Genomic DNA, 23,816 nt, shown 5'->3' on the forward strand with positions numbered 1-23,816 from the left:
TGAGTAGGTAACATTTTAAGCCTCCACCTGAAAAAAAAAAAAGCAGGACACTTGTGGTACCTTTGTTCTTTAATATATATTCCAGATACTCTGATAAGGATCATCCCCATCTCAAACCCACTGAAGCAGAAACTCCAAGAATGAGTTTTAGGAAACTAGTTTTTTAAACAAGTACTAAGGTGATTCTTATCAAAGGAAAGTTTGGAAAACACTGCCAGAGCTTCTCAGATTTCAGCGTGCATAGAAGTAATCTGGGACTTCTGCTCTGGCCATGACAGTAACTTGTATCATTGCGTGGCTGTACCATAAATAACTAGAAAACGGCATAAAATATATTTTTAAAAACACAACAATTTTCAAACACTGGGAAAGAGACAGCTTAAGACTGTGACATTGAGAAAAGGAAATAAACAAGAGGAACACTACAATTATCCCATCTTTAATCTTGGAGGCAGTTTCCAGACCACGGGCATAAGGAGGACATTCCCAAGGAGATCACAGCTATCTTGCTGAGCTGAAAAGATTGGGAAGGCAGAAGTTGCTGGAATTTTCAAAGAAGGGAGAGTTAAGCAGGAAAAACGCTCCAGAAATCTGCATAGGGGTTCCCTTGAGTCTTTTACTGAAAACCAAGCTGGAAATGTATAGGGCAAGATTTCAGGCAGTTGGGCAAAGAACAATTATTAGGGTAAGAATTACTGAAAAGCAGTAATCTGAACAACTGCTGGAGTTCGTGCAGGGTTGAGACATGCTTGAGTTCTGATCAGCCAAATTGGGGAATCTTTGTTGAACCCCTGAGGCACTTAGTAGAGACCCTCCAGAAGGGTTATACGTTAAAGGAAGGGCTAGACTCACCCTAGAATAAGAACTTCCCTTGGCCTCCCATAAGAAGTTCAAAAACAGGGCTTGAAATGTTCAGGTTGGTCCACAAGTAGATTAACTGCCTGACAGAACAAAATTCAACATTCATTAAGGGAAGACAACAAGATCTGAACATTCAAATGTAAAATTAGTCATGTCCATCATTTAATAAAAAATTATTAGATATGTAAAGAAGCAGGAAAAGGTGACCCATTATCAGAATAAAAATCAGTCAAAAGAATCAGACCCAGGAATAACCAGGATAATGGAATTAGCAGATAAGGACTTTAAAACAGCTATTATCACAGCGTTCAAGGATTTCAAAAGGAAAACATGAACATAATGTTGAAAGAAATGAAAACTATAGAAAAGAGTTGAATGGAGCTTCTAGAATAGAAAAGTACAATATCTGTAGTGAAAAATATATAGTAGTGAGTTTAACAGCAGCTTAGACATGTGGAAGAAAAGATCAGTGAATTTGAAGACCGGAAAATAGAAGCTGTCTAAACTGAGCACAGACAGACAAAAAAGGGAGAAAGACCCCTGCGACTTATGGGACATTATCTAGTATTCTAAACTGTGTGTAATTTCAGTCCAAGAGCAGTACAGGGGTGGGGTGGGGGGGGCAGAGATACAGTATTTAAATAAATGATGGCTGCAATTTTTCTGAATTTGGTAAACACTAAAAAGTCACAGATCTAAGAAGCTCAAAATCCCTCTTGTAGGATAAACAAAGAAAACCACACTAAGATATGTCACAAACAAGGTGCTGAACACTAATAATGAAGAGACCATTACAAAAGCACCAAGAGGACATGTAGGGGTCAGAGAGAAGCGTGGTCACTGATCTGTCCTCCAGTGCAGTGGAATGGTATATTTAAAACATTGAAAACCTTTCAACTTAGAAATCTGTATACAGTGAAAATGTTATTCATTAATGAAGGCAAAATAAAGACAGATGTTTTCATCAAAGGAAAAGAATTTACCGTCAGAGACCTGCACCATAAAAATGTGGAATAAAGTTTTCAGGCTGAAGAAAAATGACTTCATATAAAAACTCAGACCTGCAAAAAGAAATGAAGAATATTATCCATGGTAAATATAAAGATAAATAAGAACCTTTGTATGTTATATTTTTTAGTATCTTTAAAAGAAAAAAATCACTGTTTGAAACCATAATTATGATTATGGTTTGTGGGGTCATTACATGCAGAATTAAAATGTATAACAACAATAGCAAAGGGACAGGAGAGGAAAAATGGAAATGTACAGTCTTAAGGGTCTTACATTACTTATGAAGTGGTATAATATTATTTTAAGGCATACTGTGTTAAGTTAAAGATGCATATTGTAAACGCTAAAGCAACCACTAAAAATAAAATGAAAAAGTATAGTTAATAAGCCTATAGAGGACAAAATTAAATACTACAAATATTAGTTGTGTTCTTAAATGTTACTTCATTTGCTGTACACCCTTACAATTTCCAAAGACTTTAACTCATTGTTTATTTTTATAATTTTCACCAGTTATACTGGGGAATGAGTCCACAGAGTTCTTCACACTGTCATTCTGGGGAAAAAAATGAATCCTATGAAATCTTTAAGAAAGAAATAATCAGTCTTGTTGACTCATTTATGAGGGCAACATTATACTGACGAAAGAAGACAAAGATATTACAAGAAAAGAAAATATATTCTGACATTTCACATGAACACATTTGGAAAAAATCTTTCTCAAAATATTAACAAATTGAATCCAGTAATATATAAAAATGTTAATATGTTATGACTGAATGGGATTGATCCCAGGAATGCAATTTTATTAAAACATTAAAATAAGTTTGTTAAACATTAAAATTTATTGCATCATAATTCACTGTATTAATGGAATCAAAGAGAAAAAATCAATAAAAACGTGTCAAAATTCAACACCCATTTGTGATAATCTCAGCATTCTAGGAATAGATGGAAATTTCACCTAACAAAGTGCATCTACCCAATTTCTTATGAAGTATGCAAAAAAAGTTTGGACTCCTTGCAAAAGCATATATATAATATGTTTAATATCTTTTTTTGGGGGGGAAATTCAAATTAAAACCACAATGAAGCTATAGTACACACCCACTAACATGACTAAAATTTAAAAGACTCATAATACCCAGTATTGGTGAGGTTGTGGAGCAAATTGAACTTTTACACATTACTTCGGCAGTGTGAAATGGTGCAGTTACTCTGCAAGCAATACAGCCGTGTCTTATAACATTACACCCACAGTTACCAAAAACTTCACGTGTAGGTGTTTGCTAAAAATTGGTTTCTATAAAACGACTCAAACGCTTTTATAAAATGAGCAAAGTAAAAACTAGAATGAGTGTTAGAAAATGAGAGTTTCTGCTTTTGTGGCCTCACATGGGATATGGTCAGACTAAGCGAAGCGTCTTAGAGCATTCTTAGAATAAACAAAAAACAATGAAAAACAGCAGAAGTCAGAAATGCCAACTGCAGAAGTCAGTAGTCCTTTTCCAGAAATTCGAGTAAAAATCTCGTATCTCTCCTAACACAGTGAAGACAGAATACATTTTGAAAACTTATAAAAGCTGTCTTTGGAAGTGAGTTGTAATGATCTGTTCAGAGAATATCATCCCTTTTGATTTAGGTTATTGGGTTTTTTTTCATGTTTGACTGCAGCCTAGGGAGAGGATTCATTCTCACTGTTGCTCTGTCCTTTCATTAGTGTAGCTCTGGCTTAAGAAAATTATGCTTCAATTTTGTTCAGTGAAAGAACGTTAAGGCCCTGTTGTAGCATTGTGCTGCGAAGCTACACTTAAGGGTTTTCTGGTCCCCTATTACAAATCCCCCTTTTAACCTATCTTGGTGATTTAAGAATTGCATAGGGTTAATATGATGCAATTCATTTCTCTGGGTGCAGTTCTTTTTAAATGGAAACATAATGGTCATTTTCATTTTTTATGATCTGTTGCTTAATTCAACGTTTGCATTTCCTTTAATATATTTTAATCCTTCACATTCATTTAAAAACAAACGTACTAAAGTTAATTGTTTTTCACTTTATTCATGTATGAAAGGCATTTTATGCTAATTGAACAAAAGTAAATTTCATCCTAGAGCATATTTGAAATGTTGCTAATTCTAAACGAGCATTTAGAATATTCATGGTGATATCTCATCTTGGGCATCTTTAGGAAGAGGTCAACCACAAGTTAACTTGTGGTTTATTGACATTTGGTCCCTATGGTCTGTTTAATAATTTCTTTTTCGTTTTAATCTACCTCTTCTTGAAGTTTCATTCAAAAGACCCCTTTCCATTCTGAAAATTAAACCACTATTCCTGCTTAGGCAGCAGCCAAATAGTAGAATAATTAGTTTCTAAGAAGACCCTGTAAGGGGTCTGACATAACTTGGAGTAATTTTCTTTGCTCCTTCATTATTAGTTTAGGACCTTTTCAAATATTCTTGATGTTAGCAGCTAGATTTTAAAAAATTAATAGATTTTATTTTTTTGAACAGGTTTAGGTTTATGGAAAAAATGAGTGGAAAGTTCAGAGAGTTTCTATAAATGCCCCTCACCGAGTTTTCCCTGTTATTAACATCTTGCGTTGGTATGGTACATTTGTTACAGTTGATGAGACAATAATGATACATTATTGTTAACTAAAGTCCATAGTTCACATTAGGGTTAATTCTCTGTGTTGTACATTTTACAGATATTTTAAATACTTTATTTTTTAGCATAGTTTTACAGTCACAGAAAAATTGAGAGGGAGGTACAGAGATTTCTCATATGTCCTCTGCCCTCACACATGCATAGACTCCCCCATTATCTACATTTCTTACCAGAGTGGTACATTTGTTACAATTGATGAACCTACATTGACACATCGGTACCATCCAAGGTCCACAGTTTACATTAGGGTTCACTCTTGGTGGTATACTTTTTATGGATTTTGACAAATAAATAATTACCTGTATCCACCATTACAATATCATATGGACTTGTTTCACTGCCCTAAAAATTCCTCTGTGCTCCATCTGGTCATTCTTCCCTTTCTCTTCCCTGAACCCTGTTAATCATTGATCTTTTTACAGGATCCATTGTCTTGCCTTTTCCAGAATGTCATATAGTTGGAATCATACAGTATGTAGTATTTTCAAATTGCCTTCTTTCACTTAACAGTATACATTTAAGATTACCCTATTCCTTGTGTTGGTAACTAGGTTTTAAACCCAATTCAGAGTCATATTTTCTGTTTTCTGGGTACCTTTGAATAATAGAAAAGTGTTCTGTAATAATTGGGCATCCATATATAATCCATACCTAACACATGTACAAAAATTAACTGAAAATGGATTATAGACCTACCTATATGTGGAACCTAAAACTATAAAACTTCCTGAAGGAATTGTAGAAGAAAAATTTTTTACCTTGGGTTAGGCAAACATTTTCTTAATATGACATAAAAAACACTTTACGTAAAATTTTTAACATGATAAATTTAGAACTTCTGCTTTTCAAAAGACACTTAAAATAAAAGGTCAAGCCACAAACTGGGAGAAAGGACTTGTATCCAACATATATAAAGAACTCTCAAAACTCAATAATAAAAAAAAATTAAAAATGAACCAAAAATTTGAACACTTCACCAAAGAAAGTAAATGGATAGCAAATACATACATGAAAAAATGGTCAATGAAATTAGTCATTAGACAAACTCAAATCAAAATCACATGAGATCCATTTAGAATGGCTTTTTAAAAAGTCACAGTGTCAACTGCTGACGAGGATGTGGAGCAACTGGAACTCTCATTCACTGCTAGTGGGAATGCAGAATGGTACAGCCACTTCGGGAAATAGTTTAGCAAATACCTAGAAGGTCATACATGTGACCGATAGGACCCAACAATTCCCAACAGCAATGAAAACCATATTCATGGAAAAGCCTATTACGCAAATGTTTACAGTGGTTTTCCTTATAATTGCCAAAAACTGCAAACAACTCAAAAGTCTTTCAATTAATGAATGGATAAACAAACAGTGGTTTATCTATTCAGTGGAATACTCAGCATTAAAGAAGGAATGACTAACATTAAAATAGCATTAAAGAAGGAATGTATAGCAACAAAGATGAATCTCAGATTCATTGTGCCAAATCAAAGGAGCTAGACTTAATGGGCTAGCTCCTTTGATTTGACTCAATCCGCATGACATTCCTGCGAAGACAAAATCATAGGGGCAGAAAAGAGATTAGTGCTTGCCAGGTACTGGGGAAGAGGTTTGACTACAAAGAGACAGGAGGGTAGATTTTTGTGTGATGGAGTTCTATATCTTGACTGTGGTTGTGGTTACATGACTAATATGTTTGTCAATACTCAGAATTGTATGCTAAATTGGGTGAATTTTATTGTATGTAAATTATGCCTCAACATACCTTACTTTAAAAAAAAACTAAAGTGTATATCACAAAGAATCCTGTATTCTCAACTTTACTAGTTAGGGAAAATAACTATGTCAAAGAAATATCGATACCAGAAAGTGGTATTTGAACTTCTTAGTGCAAACTCTATGATCGCATTAGTTCTTTTTCCAATTTTTATTTTATTTCCTGCACATTTCTTTTTTTAAAAATAAATTTATTTATTTATTTATTTTATTTATTTATTTTTGGCTGCGTTGGGTCTTCGTTGCTGTACCTGGGCTTTCTCTAGTTGCGGTGAGCAGGGGCTGCTCTTCGTTGCGGTGAGCAGGGGCTACTCTTTGTTGCAGTGCGCGGGCTTCTCATTGCAGTGCCTTCTCTTGTTGCAGAGCACAGGCTCTAGGCACGAGGGCTCAGTAGTTGTGGCTCGCAGGCTCTAGAGTGCAGGCTCAGTAGTTGTGGCGCACAGGCCCAGTTGCTCTGCAGCATGTGGGATCTTCCCGGACCACGGCTCGAACCCATGTCCTCTGGCATTGACAGGTGGACTCTCAACCACTGCGCCACCAGGGAAACCTTGTCCTGCACATTTCTTTATGGCTCCTTTATTCTCCCTGTAAGATCCTAGCTGTTTACTCTTGAATTAACATAATAGTCAATCACAGAAGATGCAGCAAAGAGGCCACACTTTGGAGACATAGGAAAAGCCAGTCACCCTGCAATGAATTTTGGAAATTTAAAAACTGGTCCTAAAACTTGGTTCTTTTAAATAAGTGCTCTGCAATTTAAAGGACTCAATTTCTTTGCAGTCAATTTTTTAAAAATTAATTAATTTTTTTGGCTGTGTTGGGTCTTGGTTTCTGTGTGAGGGCTTTCTCCAGTTGCGGCAAGCGGGGGCCACTCTTCATCGCGGTGCGTGGGCCTCTCACTGTCGCGGCCTCTCCCGTTGTGGAGCACAGGCTCCAGACGCGCAGGCTCAGTAGTTGTGGCTCACGGGCTTAGTTGCCCCGTGGCATGTGGGATCTTCCCAGACCAGGGCTCGAACCCGTGTCCCCTGCATTGGCAGGCAGATTCTTAACCACTGCGCCACCAGGGAAACCCTCTTTTCAGTCAATTTTGAATAATTTTGTGAACTAATCTTGCTGGGCCACAGAGGAGGCAATGTGACCCTGTATTCTGTTGTCAGGACAGCACACTCTGCTTCTTATCCAGTTAAAAGGTGTTCCCTTTTCTGCAGAAGAAAATGCTGGTTTGGGAGTGCTAGGGCTGCACAGATTCCTATAGAAGATGAAAGTTTTCTTTGCATGTAGAAAGACACCAGTTACAAAAGGAGTTGCATCTAAGTGTTCATTTGTGATTTCGTGTTTAGATTTTAAACACACTTACAAAAACAATATTACACATGATGGCTAGATCGACCAGCCAGCCCAGACCTCCTTTTGGGGGATCATGACATGTCATGATTAAATGTAAGACTGGACTCTAAAGTCAGGCTGTCCAAGTTGAGATCTTAGCTCTGTCACTACTGTGTGATCTTTTCCAAGTTACCTTAGCATTTTGTGCCTCACTTTCCCAATCCTTAGTACGGAGATGCTAATAATTCCTATTTCACAGAGTGGTGAGATACACAGATAATGCATGTAAATGGATTAGAAATGTGCTAGCTTAAAAAATGTGCCCAACACAGCTGTTATTATCTAATCTATAATGTATCAGAAGTGTTAAGGCATCCAATAAAATCTAATCACTGTGTTAGAAAAAAGTTTGAGAGAAAATGTGTTCAGTATTTTAGATGAGGGTGTCAGGAATACACTTCCTCTCACCTTTGTTTTCTACCTCCGTTTTGGTCAGTAGAGTCAGGGAAATGCCAGGCTCTTAGTTTGCAGGCACTGAGGTGTCAGAGGAGGCCCCATAGTTCAGGGTAAGGGCAAGGAGACCATGGACCAGAGCCCTGGGGGGAGAGACAGAGCTGACAGCAAACGCTAATGGATCAGACATTAGGGGATCACGGGGTCAAAGCTTTGTTGGGACCATTTACCTAGTTATCTCCCCTCTCATGTTCCACTGCTAATGTCAGTGTTTGTCTCTTCTGAGAGTGCACAGCCTGTTTGAAAGTTTACTGTGGGACTTCATGTTACCTAACTTCAGAGAAACCTGGATGTGAAAAATTCCCCTACCATGCCCCTCCCTCTTGTTTGTCTCTACTCTTGGGAGGTGTGGAGGGAGGAAGCTAGGGAACATGACACTTAAAACAGTTTTCGAAAATAGTATTTGTAACCCTTACTTCAGCACACTCTGAAGTTTTACCAGAAGGGAGGTATGTTTTTAAATTAATGCGCATATGAAACAGTATATAGCCATGGATTGAGGTCACATTGCACTATTAATTAAACTATCAGGAATCAAGAATGCCTTTAAGCACTAGATCTTAAAATTTGAGACTGATTTATAGAATCATAATTCGTTTCCTTAAATTTAAAAGCCAAGCCCAGTGCTTCTCCAGATTCTCGTCTAAAAATTAATTCAAATGGAAACTGTGTTCCAGTAATTAATTGTACACTAGTACAAGTTTATATCTTCATTTCATTTATGAAACCATAAAGATGATGGGAATAATTGTTCGAAACAAAAAATTAGGACAGTTTTGTAAAACGTTTTGAGAAAACCTTTTATAGCAAGTACTTAAAATGGCATATCATTTTATTATCTATCTTGAAATATTCTTTTATAGCTGTGCAACGGAGGATCAGTGACAGATCTTGTGAAAGGATTTCTGAAGAAGGGCAAAAGAATGAGTGAGCCCATAATTGCCTATATTTTACGTGAAGCGCTGTTGGTAAGGCGGTTTAAATTGTTCGCGCATTAATTAGGAGGCAGTTCCAGTTAAATAAAAAGTGAGGATCCTATTTTTAGCAAAACATCACTACATTAGTATTTATCGATGCAAGAGTAAGATGCAAAATGTGAAATGTTTAGCATAACTAATTCCTTTTTTCCATTAGAGATCTACCCTCCTTGTGTCAACAGAAACCTGAGTTTTGATCTCCTAGGTATATTTCTGAGATTATGGTAAAGGTAGATAATGTGTATTTTTGCTAATAGTTAGGTTTTTATTTGCCATTGTTTATTTATTTATTCCTTTAAGAGCCATTATTTCAAATGAGTGTATAGAATGTTTTCTTATGTTGAGATCAGCACATTTTAAATAAACTATTTGCTAAGGGCTAAGGGGTATGCACTGGTTTTCTTGAATTTTTATATAGTCCAAAGTGGAAATGATATACTTTGATTTGACTAACTCAATGTGAAACATTTAAGAACCTTTGTTAATTTTAACGTGTGGTGTGTTTCCTATTGATTTTGTATAAATGCATCCATCTGAAAAATGTGTTTTTGATGCTTTCTCTAAAAGTCACTATGTATTTATTTCCCACTTCTAGGGACTTCAGCATTTACATAACAACAAGACTATCCACCGTGATATAAAAGGAAATAACATCCTATTAACCATCGAAGGCGGAGTTAAACTCGTAGATTTTGGTAAGTTTTGTTTGAAATGCATGGATTTGGGCCGCAGAATGACTCGTATGATGTGATTTGATCATTTTCCGTCAGCCTTGCTTTGTAGGCATTGAAAGAGAAAAAACCAGTATCTCATTGAGGTAGGAAAGTTGCAGAGATTTGAAAAAATTTGGCAAATGAGAGATTCCCAGAAGAAAGAGTGACTTCTTTCAAGTCAGCCATCGTGTGCCTGTAATGCTCCTGCAGCAGTATGTGTGGTTGATCCTCTGAAACAGACGGGCTCCACATAATCACACTGAGTCTAAATGGTAAAGCCCACGGCCCTTACTACTGATTGCTTTCCCGATGGGCAGGTGCCCAAACCCAGGATTTTGAGACATGAGGAGAAACCTTCAAATGTCTCTGGGAAAATGTTTTCCCTCCTAAGAGGGCAGCACAAGTAAAGATGGTCTCTTTCTTGTTTTCCCTCCTAAGAGGGCAGCACAAGTAAAGATGGTCTCTTTCTTACTTACTTCTCTTTCTTACTTCCATGTCTTATTGTATTGCCCGCAGCCACCTTGTTCTATCCTGAGGTGTTCCATCCCAAGTGGAAAGGCAGCCCTGCGAGACGGGAAGAAGGAGGGTCCTTGGTGACATAGTCCAGCCACTACATCAACTGACTTTGAAACCTCCCCTATCTCTGGACCTTCTGTCATGTGAGATAATACATTTCCGTATTGACTGAGCCAATTCGGAGTGTCTGTGTCAGAGCCAGAGGCACTGTAGCTGATACCTCGGCTCCTCCTTTTCCAGTTGTGACAGTGATATCTCCCCCGTCTCACTGGATCCCCACTAACACACGACACCCGTGAGAGCGGGTAGCATTATTCTAGGACATCTCAGTATCCTTGCTGTTCTCCCCTTCCTGCACTCAGGCTGGGTAAGGTGTCTCTCCTTGTGCTTCTGTACCCTGTATATTTCTCCATTTCTGTGTTTATCACATAAGATTATGATGGTCTATTTGGTCTTCCTATGTAGATAAAGATACTTAGGCTCACGGATAGACAGGGTCATTAAGAGGCGGGACTATGTCATCTTCTATTTTGTAGACCTAATACTTTGGGAATAGTAGCTTAGTGAGTAATAGTTGAATGAATGAGTGACTCTTCCTTCAGTTTGCATTTTGGAAAATGAAGCTTAGGGAAAGTAATCGACTCACTTTAGAAATTCATTGTTTTAATCCCAGTATGTAGCTCTTTAGTGATCTGTCTTCACCCAGGAATGAACTTCAGAGCATCTAGACAGGAACAGTTGAATAGCGTATCTTTCGAACGACCACGTATTTTTTCCCCTCAGCTGAGCATTTGAAAACTACGGAGCAGCAGTGAGCTTGGCAATGAAGTCCTGGTTAATAACTGGGATGCAGCTAGTGTGTGTTACTAGTTGAGTTCAGAGCTCTGCATTTGAACAATCTGTCCGGGTTAGGATGCTAATGAGAACTTGTGCCTGAAATTCTAAAAAACAACAACAAAACACTCTTCACTGCTCCATGGACAGAGCCATGACTCTCTTCAGACAATAATTTTGGCTCCGGTCTTAACAGACCCAAATGGAGAACTTAATGTTTAACTTGAGATCTCATAATTCTCTTGCTCTAAAAAGTGGCTACAATATATAGAGCCCAGATGAAAATTGTTAAAACAAATGTAGGTAAACGTCTTCTTCAGTCACACACAAAAAAGAACTTGATAAACCAGTAGCTCTGAGAAAGGCAACTTCCTGGGACACCCTCCAAAGTAATCCAGAGTAAAAATATACACCTAGGTAATAAATAAAGTGGCCTTTATTATGATATCTTTAGAAAGTAGTCATAATGTAGAAAGCCGACAAAACGGGAGCTTTGGTTTTATATTAATTAACTTAAAGACTTTACTGTCAGCAGCAATTAGAGAAGAGGGTCAGTTGCCTATTAAATGTGTCCCTGGTGTCTGATACTAAAATGCTATTATTTGCATATGAAAGGATGCTTATATTTCTGTTCTCCATGGTAAGAGGACATGGATTCGATTCACCTAGGATGGTTTAAGGTTTTCATATGAATTAAAACCCGAGGATGGGGGTTCATACATAGTGGAGCTTCTCAAGGGCATAAGGAATACAGTGTACTGAGCCACCAGCTGCAGAGCCAAACTGAAGATCAGGGTCCTCAGTTTATGTTTAAATCAGATTTTCAGAGAATGCCACAGCTGGGAGTAACAGAGTTTAGAATATATTTTTATTTGGATTTCTCTCCTCATAAAATGTGCAGTGGGCTCATTATTGGGTACTGGAGATCTGTACTCGGATGGCTGCCAGTCCTCTAAATGCTCAGATGGAACCCCAGCATCTCACCCATTCCCGGGGATCTGCTTCATATCGAGAGTTTCTTGCCTTAGAAAAAAGTCCTCGGTGTCTGTTTTGTTGCTCAAGCTAGAAATCTTAGCTTTTCCTTGAGCTTTCCTTTGTCTTCACCGCCCACATCTACCATGCGTCACAAGGCTGTGTCTCTGTTATAAATTCCCAGGCTCCATCTTTATCTCTCTGCCCCAGTCCTCACCGTCATCTCTGACCTGGGCTCCTGCGGCCACACTTTACTAACCCCGCTGCAGCCGGTCTCATTCCTCTCCTTCCAGACTGTTCCCCGCACCGCAGCTCTGGCTCAGCTGACCCTGCCACTCTCTCGCTCAGTATCTTGTCCATGGTTTGTCAGCCCTCCTTGGGGAGGGCTGTGCGCCTTGTGATCCTGTCTGCTGGCCCAGAGTAAAGCACTGAATGATTAACACCTTTTTTTTGCCCCTTGGCGCACAGCAGGGACCCCCTCTTCCTATTACCTGTGAGCCAGGTCAACTTCTTTCAACCTCTTAAATGTACCACCGTCTTTCTCAGTCAGGGCTCTTAACACATGTGTTGGAGGAAGTTCTTCGAAATTGGTTAACATGCTCTTCTCTTGCTTATGCAAGAATGTGACCTTCACCCCAGTCTGCCAGAAGCATCTCTCTGTTTGGGGCGGGGGGGGGGGGGTTAAGATTTGTTCCAGAAGGAATGCAAGAAAATGACTGAGGTAATATTAAAAAATAGGAATGTGTAGCAAGACCCGGGTTATCTCTTGAGAAAGATCTGTCTAAATTGCTTTATCTTCTCTTTAGCTTATGCAGAGGGAAATTCCAGGGATCCATCGTAGGGTTTTGCATAAGAGAGAACAGAAAGAAGAGGGAAACCCTTTCCAGTTCTTGGGTAATTGTGGAAAGGTGAAACAGAGAAAGAGGCGGGACAGTGAGATGAGCTTTTAAAAAGTGAAGGTGACAACGAGGGTGGAAAGGAACTCTTACCCTCACTCCTCCCACCACCATCATTCTGAGTCCCAGACAAAGTCCCCGCAGAGTCTGCGCCAGTCCAGACTGGTGTGATCACATCGTCCTGACGCAGAGGTGTAGAGTGATTAGGTACAGGAAGCACTCAAGCTAAGCTTCTCCAAACCCCTTACCCCCTGCTCCCGTTAACCCCCCAATAACTGAAAATCTGTCTGGGGAGTTTCTAGAGGGGGCTGCTCAGGATGGGCGGCGAGGGGCAGAGCCCAGATCACCTGAGCCAGGTCTGAATAGGAGTCACAGCCAGACCTCAGAGCATTGTCAGCCCCAGCTGAAGCCACCCTGAGCCTTTGTCTGCCAGGAGGCTCTACACAGGTAGCCCTGCCTGCGTGAGAAGAGGCCACAGGCTCACTGGATGCAGACCCCATCAGGAGGGCCAGGGGGCCCCTAGCAGGCAGGCAGACAAAGGAACATGGCCCCAGAGACCAGAGACCGACCACACCCGAGGACCCTCCCTCTTCTCCCCACCACAAGGTCTTATAAGCCATCCCTCATCCTGTACAGACAGTACCATCTTCAGGAGAGAAGAAGGAGGGGCTCCATCTGAGAGATGGAGCAAGCACTTTCATTCAAGAGAGACTGAACTCTTTCTAAAAGGACTTACGGTTTCGATCTGACTAAGCTTTACTTCTCCCAGCCAGTGGGTAGGGACATAGGAGAGCCCATGATAGTTAGAGGCAAAATGAAGAAATCACAATGACAGTTCTCTTTATGTCTCTAAGATTTACGTCATTGAATTTTGTGACCGGTTACAAACATGATGCTTTCCCTGCATGGAAACCTCCCCTCACCCCTGCACCCAGCTAACTTCTGTCTGCCTGGCTGAGAACTTCCCCAACACCCTATCCTTTCTTTTTTAAAAAATTTGTATTTTATATTGGAGTACAGTTGATTAACAATGTTGTGTTAGTTTCAGGTGTACAGCAAAGTGATTCAGTTATACATATACATACATCTATTCTTTTTCAGATTCTTTTCCCATTTAGGTTATTACAGAATATTGAGCAGAGTTCCTTATACTGTACAGTAGGTCATTGTTGATTATTTATTTTAAATATAACAGTGTGTGCATGTCAGTCCCAAACTCCCTAACTATCCTCCCCCTACCCTTCCCCCTGGTAACCATAAGTTTGTTCTCTAAGTCTGTGAGTCTGTTTCTGTTTTGTAAACAAGTTCATTTGTATCATGTTTTTTTAGATTCCGCATATAAGCGATATCATTTGATATTTGTCTTTCTCTGTCTGACTTACTTCACTTAGTATGATCATCTCCAGGTCCATCCATGTTGCTGCAGATGACATTATTTCATTCTTTTTAATGGCTGAGTAATATTCCATTGTATATATGCACTCTGTCTTTTCTTTAGCCAAACAGTTATCACACTTGGTTGTAATCATGTGTTTAATCTGACTACCTTCGCTGCTAAGCTGTGAGCTTTGTGATGGCTCGGTCTCTGTCTGGCCTGTCGCTCTGTGCCTGGAACCAAGCATGGCACTGGCGCATCGGAAGTGCTCAATAAATACTCTCGAATGGGTGAGTGACCGGGAGGCAGGATCTTCCATGTAGTTGTGTGACCTTGAGAAGGTCACTTGAAATCTCCAGGGACATCAAGTATGAAAAACAGTCTCTACCTCATACGGTTGATCACTGTGGAGAGTAAATGGGATGATACAGGTGAGCTACGTAGTATAATTATTGACACTTTATAATTTTAAAAATCTGAGCTATTATCATGAAGTAATACTGTCACCTCGCCCCAGCTCAGTGTTGTATGCATAGTAGGTACTTGATAAATAGTAAATAAATACTTCATTTAAATATTGATAGTTGCTAAATATTGAAAATCTGAGTTCCCCAAATAGGTGCGTCTTTCTGTTTAAAAAAATACTAGCCCTTTGCTAGAGTCAACTGGATATTAACTTTAAATATCAAGCTATTTAATTACAGTAAAAGTAAGATTCAGTTTGCTAATGCTAGTTATGAGTAGAGCCTTTAAGAAAACCTTTTGTTTCCTTGCTAAGTGGGCTAGGCTTTTACAGAAAACCACCAGCCACCTCAGAGAATAAAAAGACAAGTGAGCTTGCAGATATTATAAATGAAATACATTAGCAGTCACTGGTGTATGATCAATCAATAAATAACACAGCCTCCCAGGAGATAAACCCCTTTAGGCAAGTCAACTAATGTCTGAAAAAGCAGTCCGCATTTGGAATAGAAAATGAAAGAGAGACTAAATTTAAAGGGCAGTACTCCGTTCTCATTTCTACAGATTTCTCTCTGGGGATCTTCATTTCTAATAGAATAGTTAACATTTCAATACCAAAGTACAGAATGTACTTCTTGTGACTTATTTAGACATCGTTCTTATGACAGATTATTTTATGGCTTTCAGTCTCTTATTACCCACATGCTCAATTTTAGACCAAATCCCCAATGAATAATGTAGGTCAAAGAGAAGTTGTGACTTATTTATTAATAACCCACTTTTGTAGCATCCAGTGAGGCAGGCACACCTGAACTTAAAAACTATGAAGTTCCCTTCATTCCTTCCTTTCTTCCAGAATAATTCAGAACAAAAGGCATTTGGTGGGCCCGAGAAAGCATGGGAGTCGGGGTGCAGCTCAGCAAATGGTTTGGACCTGAAAGGGGTGAGGAAGGTGTCCACGCTGGGAGGGGAGGGGCAGTGGTGGCTCGGCTTGGGGCGTTGAGTCCCCAAGGAGGGGACAAAGAGAGCATTTGTCTATGGGGATGGTGGTGACCCCAGTCAGGTTGTCAGAGCCTGAGCTGGATAAGTGCGTCTGCATAGGGGTCAAAATGGAGGCAAGGGGTTGGTTACATAAAGGGGGCTTGATACCATCTGGAAATATCCTGAGGACAATGGGAGCCAGGTTTCTTACTGTTAGAGATGAGAATTACAAATGTGGAAGGGAGAAAACTGAACCCCATGATGTTGGAGTGGAATTGGAGGTGTCAGTGTGAACTCATGGTTTTCAATATGTAGAGAGGCATATGAAAAGAAATGTAATGTGATACGTGTGTGTGTGTGTGTGTGTGTGTGTGTGTGTGTGTGTGTGTACAGGTTGTCTGGCTATGTCCACTAAGAGAACTTGCAAGCTTGATGCCCCAAGAGCAAGCACATCAAACACCTAGCTCTCAGTTTTTAAATATAATTCTCCACTAATAGTAAGCAGGCATTCTTGGAGAAAAGCTGATTTTTAAGGCTGTACAAGATAAGCCTGGAACTTAATGTGCCAAAAAGTGAGGAACTGCCCAAAGAATGATGGAGACAATGTCAAAAGGACACAGAAGCCAAATTGAAGTGATTCTCACTGACCAAATCTGGGACAGTTTGAGCATCAAAATAATGATAATAATGATGGTAACAATGATGTCCATTGAATAAAGTAGAAATCCATTAATTCATACTTTCGTACGTACACACACAAATAGATGAATGGGAAAAAAGCTAAAGCTTTTCTTTATAGAAGAATGCCAACTAATGAATATAGAAGGAATAATGAAAGTTTAAAAATTATCTTTTGGCAACCATCATAGTAATAATTAATTCATCCAAAAACTTCAATGGATGCTGAACTAGTGGGTTAAGTTTTGATTAAAAATAGGATATTTAGATAGTCTCAAAAAGCTCTGCATAAAATACTTAATTACAAAAGAGAAGGAGAAACTTTATAGGCGAGAAGCCTGGCAGACACAGACTTAAGTAAGCAAAGTGAATACAACTACTGATGTGACAACTGGAAATCACATACCACCTGATAGGATACAAGGAGAAGACTTCCCTTCCATGATATTCTTGCCAAAAATGTAATCTTGAGGGAATATCTGACAAATCTAAGTTCGGGAACATTCTACAAAATAACTAGCCTGAAACTGTAAAAAAAATATCAAGGTCATGAAGTTCAAGGAAATATTAAGGAACTCCTCCAGATTGAAGGAGACCAAAGAGACATGACAACTAAACACACCATGTGGTCCTGGATTGGATCCTTTCATTGTTAAGTATATTTGGGACAATTGATGACTTTTTTTTTAACAAATATTTCTTTATTTTTAATATTTTATTTTATTTTATTTAAAAAACTTATTTTATTTGTTTATTTTAGGCTCTGTTGGGTCTTCGTTGCTGCACACGGGCTTTCTGTAGTTGTGGCGAGCGGTGTCTACTCTTTGTTGCGGTGCGCAGGTTTCTCATTGTGGTGGCTTCTCTTGTTGCAGAGCATGGGCTTCAGGCGCGTGTGCTTCAGTAGTTGCGGCACGCGGGCTCAGTAGTTGTGGCTTGCGGGCTCTAGAGCGCAGGCTCAGTAGTTGCGGCGCACGTGCTTAGTTGCTCTGCGGCATGTGGGATCTTCCTGGACCAGAGCTCGAACCCGTGTCCCCTGTATTGGCAGGCAGATTCTTAATCACTGCACCACCAGGGAAGCCCGTCCTGTTGCCTTTTAAAGTAATTTAAGTCAGTCATTCTTGAGAGAATTTTGCATTTTTCTACCTTCTTAGCTAATTTTCTTGTGGGAATTTATGTTAAGTAAAAAATGCCATTTGTCCTCAGGAAACTCATTTTTCTCTCCAGCTAAAGTTTACTAACCTGAAAATGAGCACGTTAGATGTTACGACCATTAAGTTGCCTTCTAGTTCTGAAGTAGTTGGTTGTGTTGGGAAAATGATCTTCAGAGTTAACAGTCATTGCAGAAGCATTCAACAAACATTCGGTCAAGACCTTCCTCTGTTACTCTTTCATAGGTGTGTGTCCTCTTTTTAATGTGATAATTATCCAATATTCTCAGACTCAAGGGTTTCTTATTCTACCTACTTGCATTTTTCCTTTTTCACTTATTTTGAGACTTTTTGTTTTTCCTTCTTCACATTCTGGGCTGAATTTTTCTTGTTTCCATTCAGTTTACAGGAGCCAGGTGTAAAACAGTCTTTCTGCAGGATCCCAAAGGACTCTAAATATATGAGACTCCAGTAGCATTGTAATTCATTATCCCAGATATCATGATGTGCAGAAATATCCATAACTTATTATGAAATATTCATAATAGTTATTATTTTAGTATCATCCTTTAAAATTATCTTTATACATTTCATAATGTGTATATTAGTATACACATTTATTATATTTATTTATTATTTATTTATACATAATGTGTATATTAGTATACACATTTATTATTTATTATTAGTATACACATATATTACTATACTAGGAAATATGTAGAAAATAGTCTGTATCTGTATCGAGTATGCTTGCTCAGAAGTTTCTTATTGTTTGGAATGTGTGATCAAGAAGTTTGGAGGCCAAACTTTTGCTTTAAAAAATTCTTAATTCGTATTAATATAAAACCTAGTAACTCTTAGACTTTGTAAAATCATTATTATTGACCATTACCCTTGTTAGTTTGCTCCTTTATATGTAAAATCATTAGGTTCTTGTATCAGAGTTCCTTGATTGTAAGCAACAGAAACTTAACTCTGACCAACTTAGGCAATGCTGTGGCAAATGGCACTGAGTGGCCTACAAAGCCAAGGGAGAAGCTGGGCAATGCAGCCTCCTAGGAAGGGGCTCTGGCATCCCTGGACCTCCAGAGCAGCATCACCTGGACCTCCAGAGCAGCATCACCTGGGCTAATCCTTAGATCCTCAACACTGGATGACTCACCCTAGTCACTGTAGTCTAGTCAGCCTAGTGTCTCCAGCTCAAGATTCACATTTCCAAGAAGTCTGAATGGTCTGTCTTGGGTCCTGTGCCACACCCTAAGACACTCTTCTTATCCTCCTTCCCAATATATTTCCTGTGGAGTATGGAGGGATGGTCCTTTCCTGACATCCATATCTATAATTTCAGACGCCAGGGCATGACTGCTTGCTGAAAAATGCCAATTCTAGCGATATCATATTTTCTTTATCTTCAGAAAGAAGAAAAATGTATCAAATGATTAGTCTAAAGTGTCACTTTCTAACCAAAAACTTTCGATATTTTACTCAGTTGTGGTTTTTTCTACCCCCTTTACATTTTGCTTAAATGATGTTTGAATTCTTAAACTACTTTATGAAATTGAAACAAAAATGTTCACCGAGGGTCAAATATAATTTTCAATTTTTTCATAAATAATTATAAGCCCTTAGAATAAATTTTAGTAGATTTATAATCAATTTTAAGTTAAATTTGTTTTAAAATCTATTTACTTTTCCTACTTATATAAATAAATTACTGATACTATATTCTGATACTATAAAAGTCAAGCTTAATCATTCCTCCCTTTAATTCATGGGAAAAGACAAGATAAAATGTTTAGATTTATACTTAAGTTTTCTGAAAGGTGAAATACCTGGAGTAGAGATAGAGGTAGAGGATGCATTGGGGAGAAATGTGCGTTAAATGTTTACTCCCTTTCTTCAGATCATGTGTTAGAAAATATTCAAGGGAGAACCTTCAATCACAGATTAGATAATTTCCTTTGAATTTCAAAACTGATTTCATGGGGATATTTTTTTCTGTCAAATAGATAAGCTTTTTTAGAGGCAAAATGTGAAGGCCATAGATGAAGATTCCACTTAGGACAAGATTAATACATTAGTGGAGGAGCTCCTTGAGGGACGAAATTAATATGGAACCAAAACATACTGCCTAGCCCTCTGCTCAAGTATGTTTCCACCAGTGAAATGCCCTTTTGGCTGAATATGGCCTTTGAATTTCATGACAAAGTATCATCTTGGAGGAATCATCTTGAGGGAATCAAATATATCCAATTTTAAACCTCAATTAGTACCTTTGTTCTACTTGGCCGATAAGATAAACAGCTAGAGCCTAAAACAAATGTGACGCCGGGAGGTACTCTTCAAAACAGGGACATCAGGGAGTTCAAGTCCACGACTTGGGGATAACCCATCAAGTCCAGAGCAGGTCAAGGGAAGCAGCACCGTGCAGCCAGAGGAGCAGAGTAGGAAATGGGAGGAGGGAGACTGTGCTCTGGATTGTCCTGAGTCCCTTATGATTGTATCTGACCAGGTGGAATTAATGAGATGGCATGATTGAAATATTTGGTTATGCCTTTTCATTGTAATCCTTCTGTGTATAACTCTCTAAAGGAAAAGAACTGATTCTGTTGGTGGTGTTGGTTTACATAGATGTAGTTAATTTGAAATTTCCGGTCAGGTGTGATTTGTCCCAAGTTGACTGATGGAAAAGAATTTTATTCACATTCACAAGTCACCTACTGTGTGCATACCACGATATAAAACATTCTCAAATTCACCAGAATTTAGTAGTGCAGAGAGGGAGGTGGGAGTGGAGAGAGCCTACCATTCAAATCATAACTACGTGCCAAAATATGCAATACAGGCAAGTAGTTTAAAATCTAGAAGGTCGGGCTTCCCTGGTGGCGCAGTGGTTGAGAGTCCACCTGCCCATGCAGGGGACGCGGGTTCGTGCCCCGGTCCGGGAAGATCCCACGTGCCGCGGAGCGGCTGGGCCCGTGAGCCATGGCCGCTGAGCCTGCGCGTCCGGAGCCTGTGCTCCGCAACAGGAGAGGCCACAGCAGTGAGAGGTCCGCGTACCACAAAATAAATAAATAAATAAATAAATATCTAGAAGGTCAAAAGATACAGAGGTTAGTATGACGAGGAGCAGATTAAGTCAGCAAGGGGGCGCTAGAACTTGGAATGGGGCTTTAAGCCTGGGTACGTCTGGATATGAGAAGTAGAAAATAGGAGGACCATTGTGTATCTTGGCTATGTAGACACCCTGACTTAGGATACTTTAAGGTGAAGTTCAAGTCCAATGGCTTGAACTTCAGTCTGTTTTATATATAGTAGTTGGCATCTGCTAATCCCAATCCCATTTTACAGATCTTTAAATTAACTAAGAGTGGGGTAAAGTTTGTGTTTGATCAGAGCTCACAATATGTGGAATCCAAAGAACTAGGGTTTGAGTCCTGATTCTATCCAAACTGTAAGGGAACAGAATTTTAGTATTAGTTTGTAAGCAAATTTGTTGCAGTTGGAATCTCCTTACCTGAGTAATGAATGCAAGAAGTAAGTCTCGTCTCTTCCTTCCAGGCGTGTCTGCACAGCTCACCAGCACCTGGCACCGTCGGAATACATCCGTAGGAACGCCCTTTTGGATGGCTCCTGAGGTCGGTTAGAGTTTTGAGGGATGCAAATGTAACATTTGATCCTTTCTGAGTTTCCTTTCTATGCATACTCTAGCTCCATATGTGTTTTTGGAATATACTAGAAGAAAATGTCAGTTGTGTTGTTTTTATGTGACATAGTTTCATGTGTGACGAGGGACATGGGAGATAATAGATGGCCTGTGAGCAAATATGTGAATAAATGAGGGATTGAATGAATGAGTCACAAGAGGTAAAGAGAAACTACAGTTGAACAACACAGGTTTGAACTGCGGGTTTGCTTATATGCAAATTTTTCAATAAATATAGTAGCTGTATTTTCATTTTACAGATTGTTTTCTTTTTTTATTGAAGTATAGTTGATTTACAGCGTTGTGTTAGTTTCTGCTGTACAACAAAGTGATTTAGTTATACATGTATATGTTCTTTTTCCTATTCTTTTTCATTTTAGGTTATTACAAGATATTAAATATAGTGCCCTGTGCTATACAGTAGGACCTTGTTGTTTATCTGTTTTTATATAGTAGTTGGTATCTGCTAATCTCAATCCCATTTTATAGATCTTTAAATTAACTAAGTGTGGGGAAAAGTTTGTGTTTGATCAGAGCTCACAATATGTGGAATCCAAAGAACTAGGGTTTGAGTCCTGATTCTATCCAAACTGTGTCAGCTTCCTGACCTTGGGTGAGTCATTTATCAGTTCCTCTGTTTTTGAGGCAGAGATAACAGTACATGGATTTTCGACTGCTCGGGGGGAGGGGAGGGGTTGGAACCCCTAACCCTGTATTGCTCAAGGGTCAGCTGTACTTGCAGCCTTAATTTTTCATTAAATATACTTTTAATTGCTTAGCATGCATCTCTCTTAATGATGTTTAGATTTTGTTTTTAACTTGGATAGAAATATAAAAATGCCTGTCTTTGTTTAAGATCAGAGTCAGGCCTATTAGCCTGTGTTGATAGTAGCTTCCCATGTTGAGTCACTCTGCTTAGGGCCACATTGCACTTCAGGAGATTCTTTTCACCATCATCTTTGGGAAGTTGTAGAGAAACTGCTAAAATAGTGGAGGAAAAATGTTTTCTAGAGTCACATCTTTTCTCCACAGTCACTGTTAATGCCTTTAATCCTTTTAATTATGTTCATCAGTAGAGAACATATGTTTGAAAGCTTTCTGTGCAACCTTTGGGAAAAGCTCTGCTATTTACCTACAACTCTAGCGAGTGAAGGGAGGAGAAGTAATTCAAATACTACATTAATATTGCAAAATCGTAGAATTAAATTTGCTTGAGGATTAAATCGTGGTGTACTGTTCCTACTTTAATACTAATTCAATTACTACTCGCAAAAAAAAAGTTAAAATGTAAGCGTAATGTAAAATATGGAGAAAGGATAAGTTAGCTTAAGAAACTTTAAAAAATTCCAATGGATTCAAAAATTTTTTGAACAGGGAGAACATCTTAGAATAAAAGTAGAAAGTATAGTTATATAAGCAAAAACAAAATTGAATAAGAGTATCTCAAATAAAAATGCTAAAAAAATTGAGTAAGAGAATCTCAAGTGAGAGTTTCTTCAGTTTGTTCTGATATATCACTGTTGTTTTAAAAGCTTATGAAAAATTTTCAGAGTGAAAAATTAATAAAATTTAGCTATAATACCAAGCTTTGCATCTTACCCACATATATGATTAATTACTATAAAAATACTATAATATATAAAACTAAATGTTTAATATTAAATAATTAATCATCTAGCTTTATATTTTCATATGTTAATTTATAGCAACAAAGCCAGTATTATATTTTAAGTATGCCATTTATTAAAAATAATTTTGATTAGTAGATCTTGGAACCAGTATATGAGGAAAAGGAAATATTTTGATCTATCTAAAATTGAATTACCAGAATAATAAATAACTTAATAATTAAAATTTATACTTCTTACTATGCAATTACTAGACAGGCATTTTACTGATAAGTCATTATTTATTATTAATAAGCCTACTGTAGCACAAATAGGGTTTGAAAGTTGTTTCCTGCTCGGCAAACTACTGGATATTATCTAAAAGAGAAAGGTTCACTGTGGTCTTTTCAAACTGTCATATAAATATATGTTCAAGATTTTGTGCATATTATATGCATCTCCCTGTAATAAGCATTTTCCAACTTTTGAATGATTGGCAATATTTCAATAAATTTCCACTTACCTAGAATTGTTGAAGAATGTCAAATTGCTATGAATTAGAAAACAATAAGGTAAACAAAATTGTTCAAATTGATTAGCAGTTGAAAAGTGAAATTCTTGATTTGACATTTTTTCAGTTAAATTCTAGATCAAAGGTAGCATTTGTTGGTTACGTAAAGCCATCCTTCCCAAACTAGAGTATGTGTGTTTCACAGTGAAGGGGACAGGAGAGACAGTAGCTGTGCTGGGTGACCATGTAACTTACTGTCCAAGCCAGGACACTTTGGAGACT

General features: G+C 38.3%; 1 protein-coding gene across 1 annotated transcript in view; it reads left to right on the forward strand.

The window, feature by feature from the left end:
- MYO3A (myosin IIIA) overlaps positions 1 to 23,816 on the forward strand; it is a 184,739-nt gene that overhangs the window by 22,796 nt on the left and 138,127 nt on the right. Inside the window, exons 5-7 of the mRNA XM_060164931.1 lie at positions 9,019 to 9,123; positions 9,728 to 9,827; positions 21,272 to 21,348. Of these exons, the coding sequence (XP_060020914.1) occupies positions 9,019 to 9,123; positions 9,728 to 9,827; positions 21,272 to 21,348 (282 nt within the window). The remainder of the gene's footprint in view (positions 1 to 9,018; positions 9,124 to 9,727; positions 9,828 to 21,271; positions 21,349 to 23,816) is intronic.

The sequence above is a fragment of the Lagenorhynchus albirostris genome, chromosome 1 (genome assembly GCF_949774975.1).
Source record: "Lagenorhynchus albirostris chromosome 1, mLagAlb1.1, whole genome shotgun sequence".
Taxonomy (NCBI): Eukaryota; Metazoa; Chordata; class Mammalia; order Artiodactyla; family Delphinidae; genus Lagenorhynchus; species Lagenorhynchus albirostris.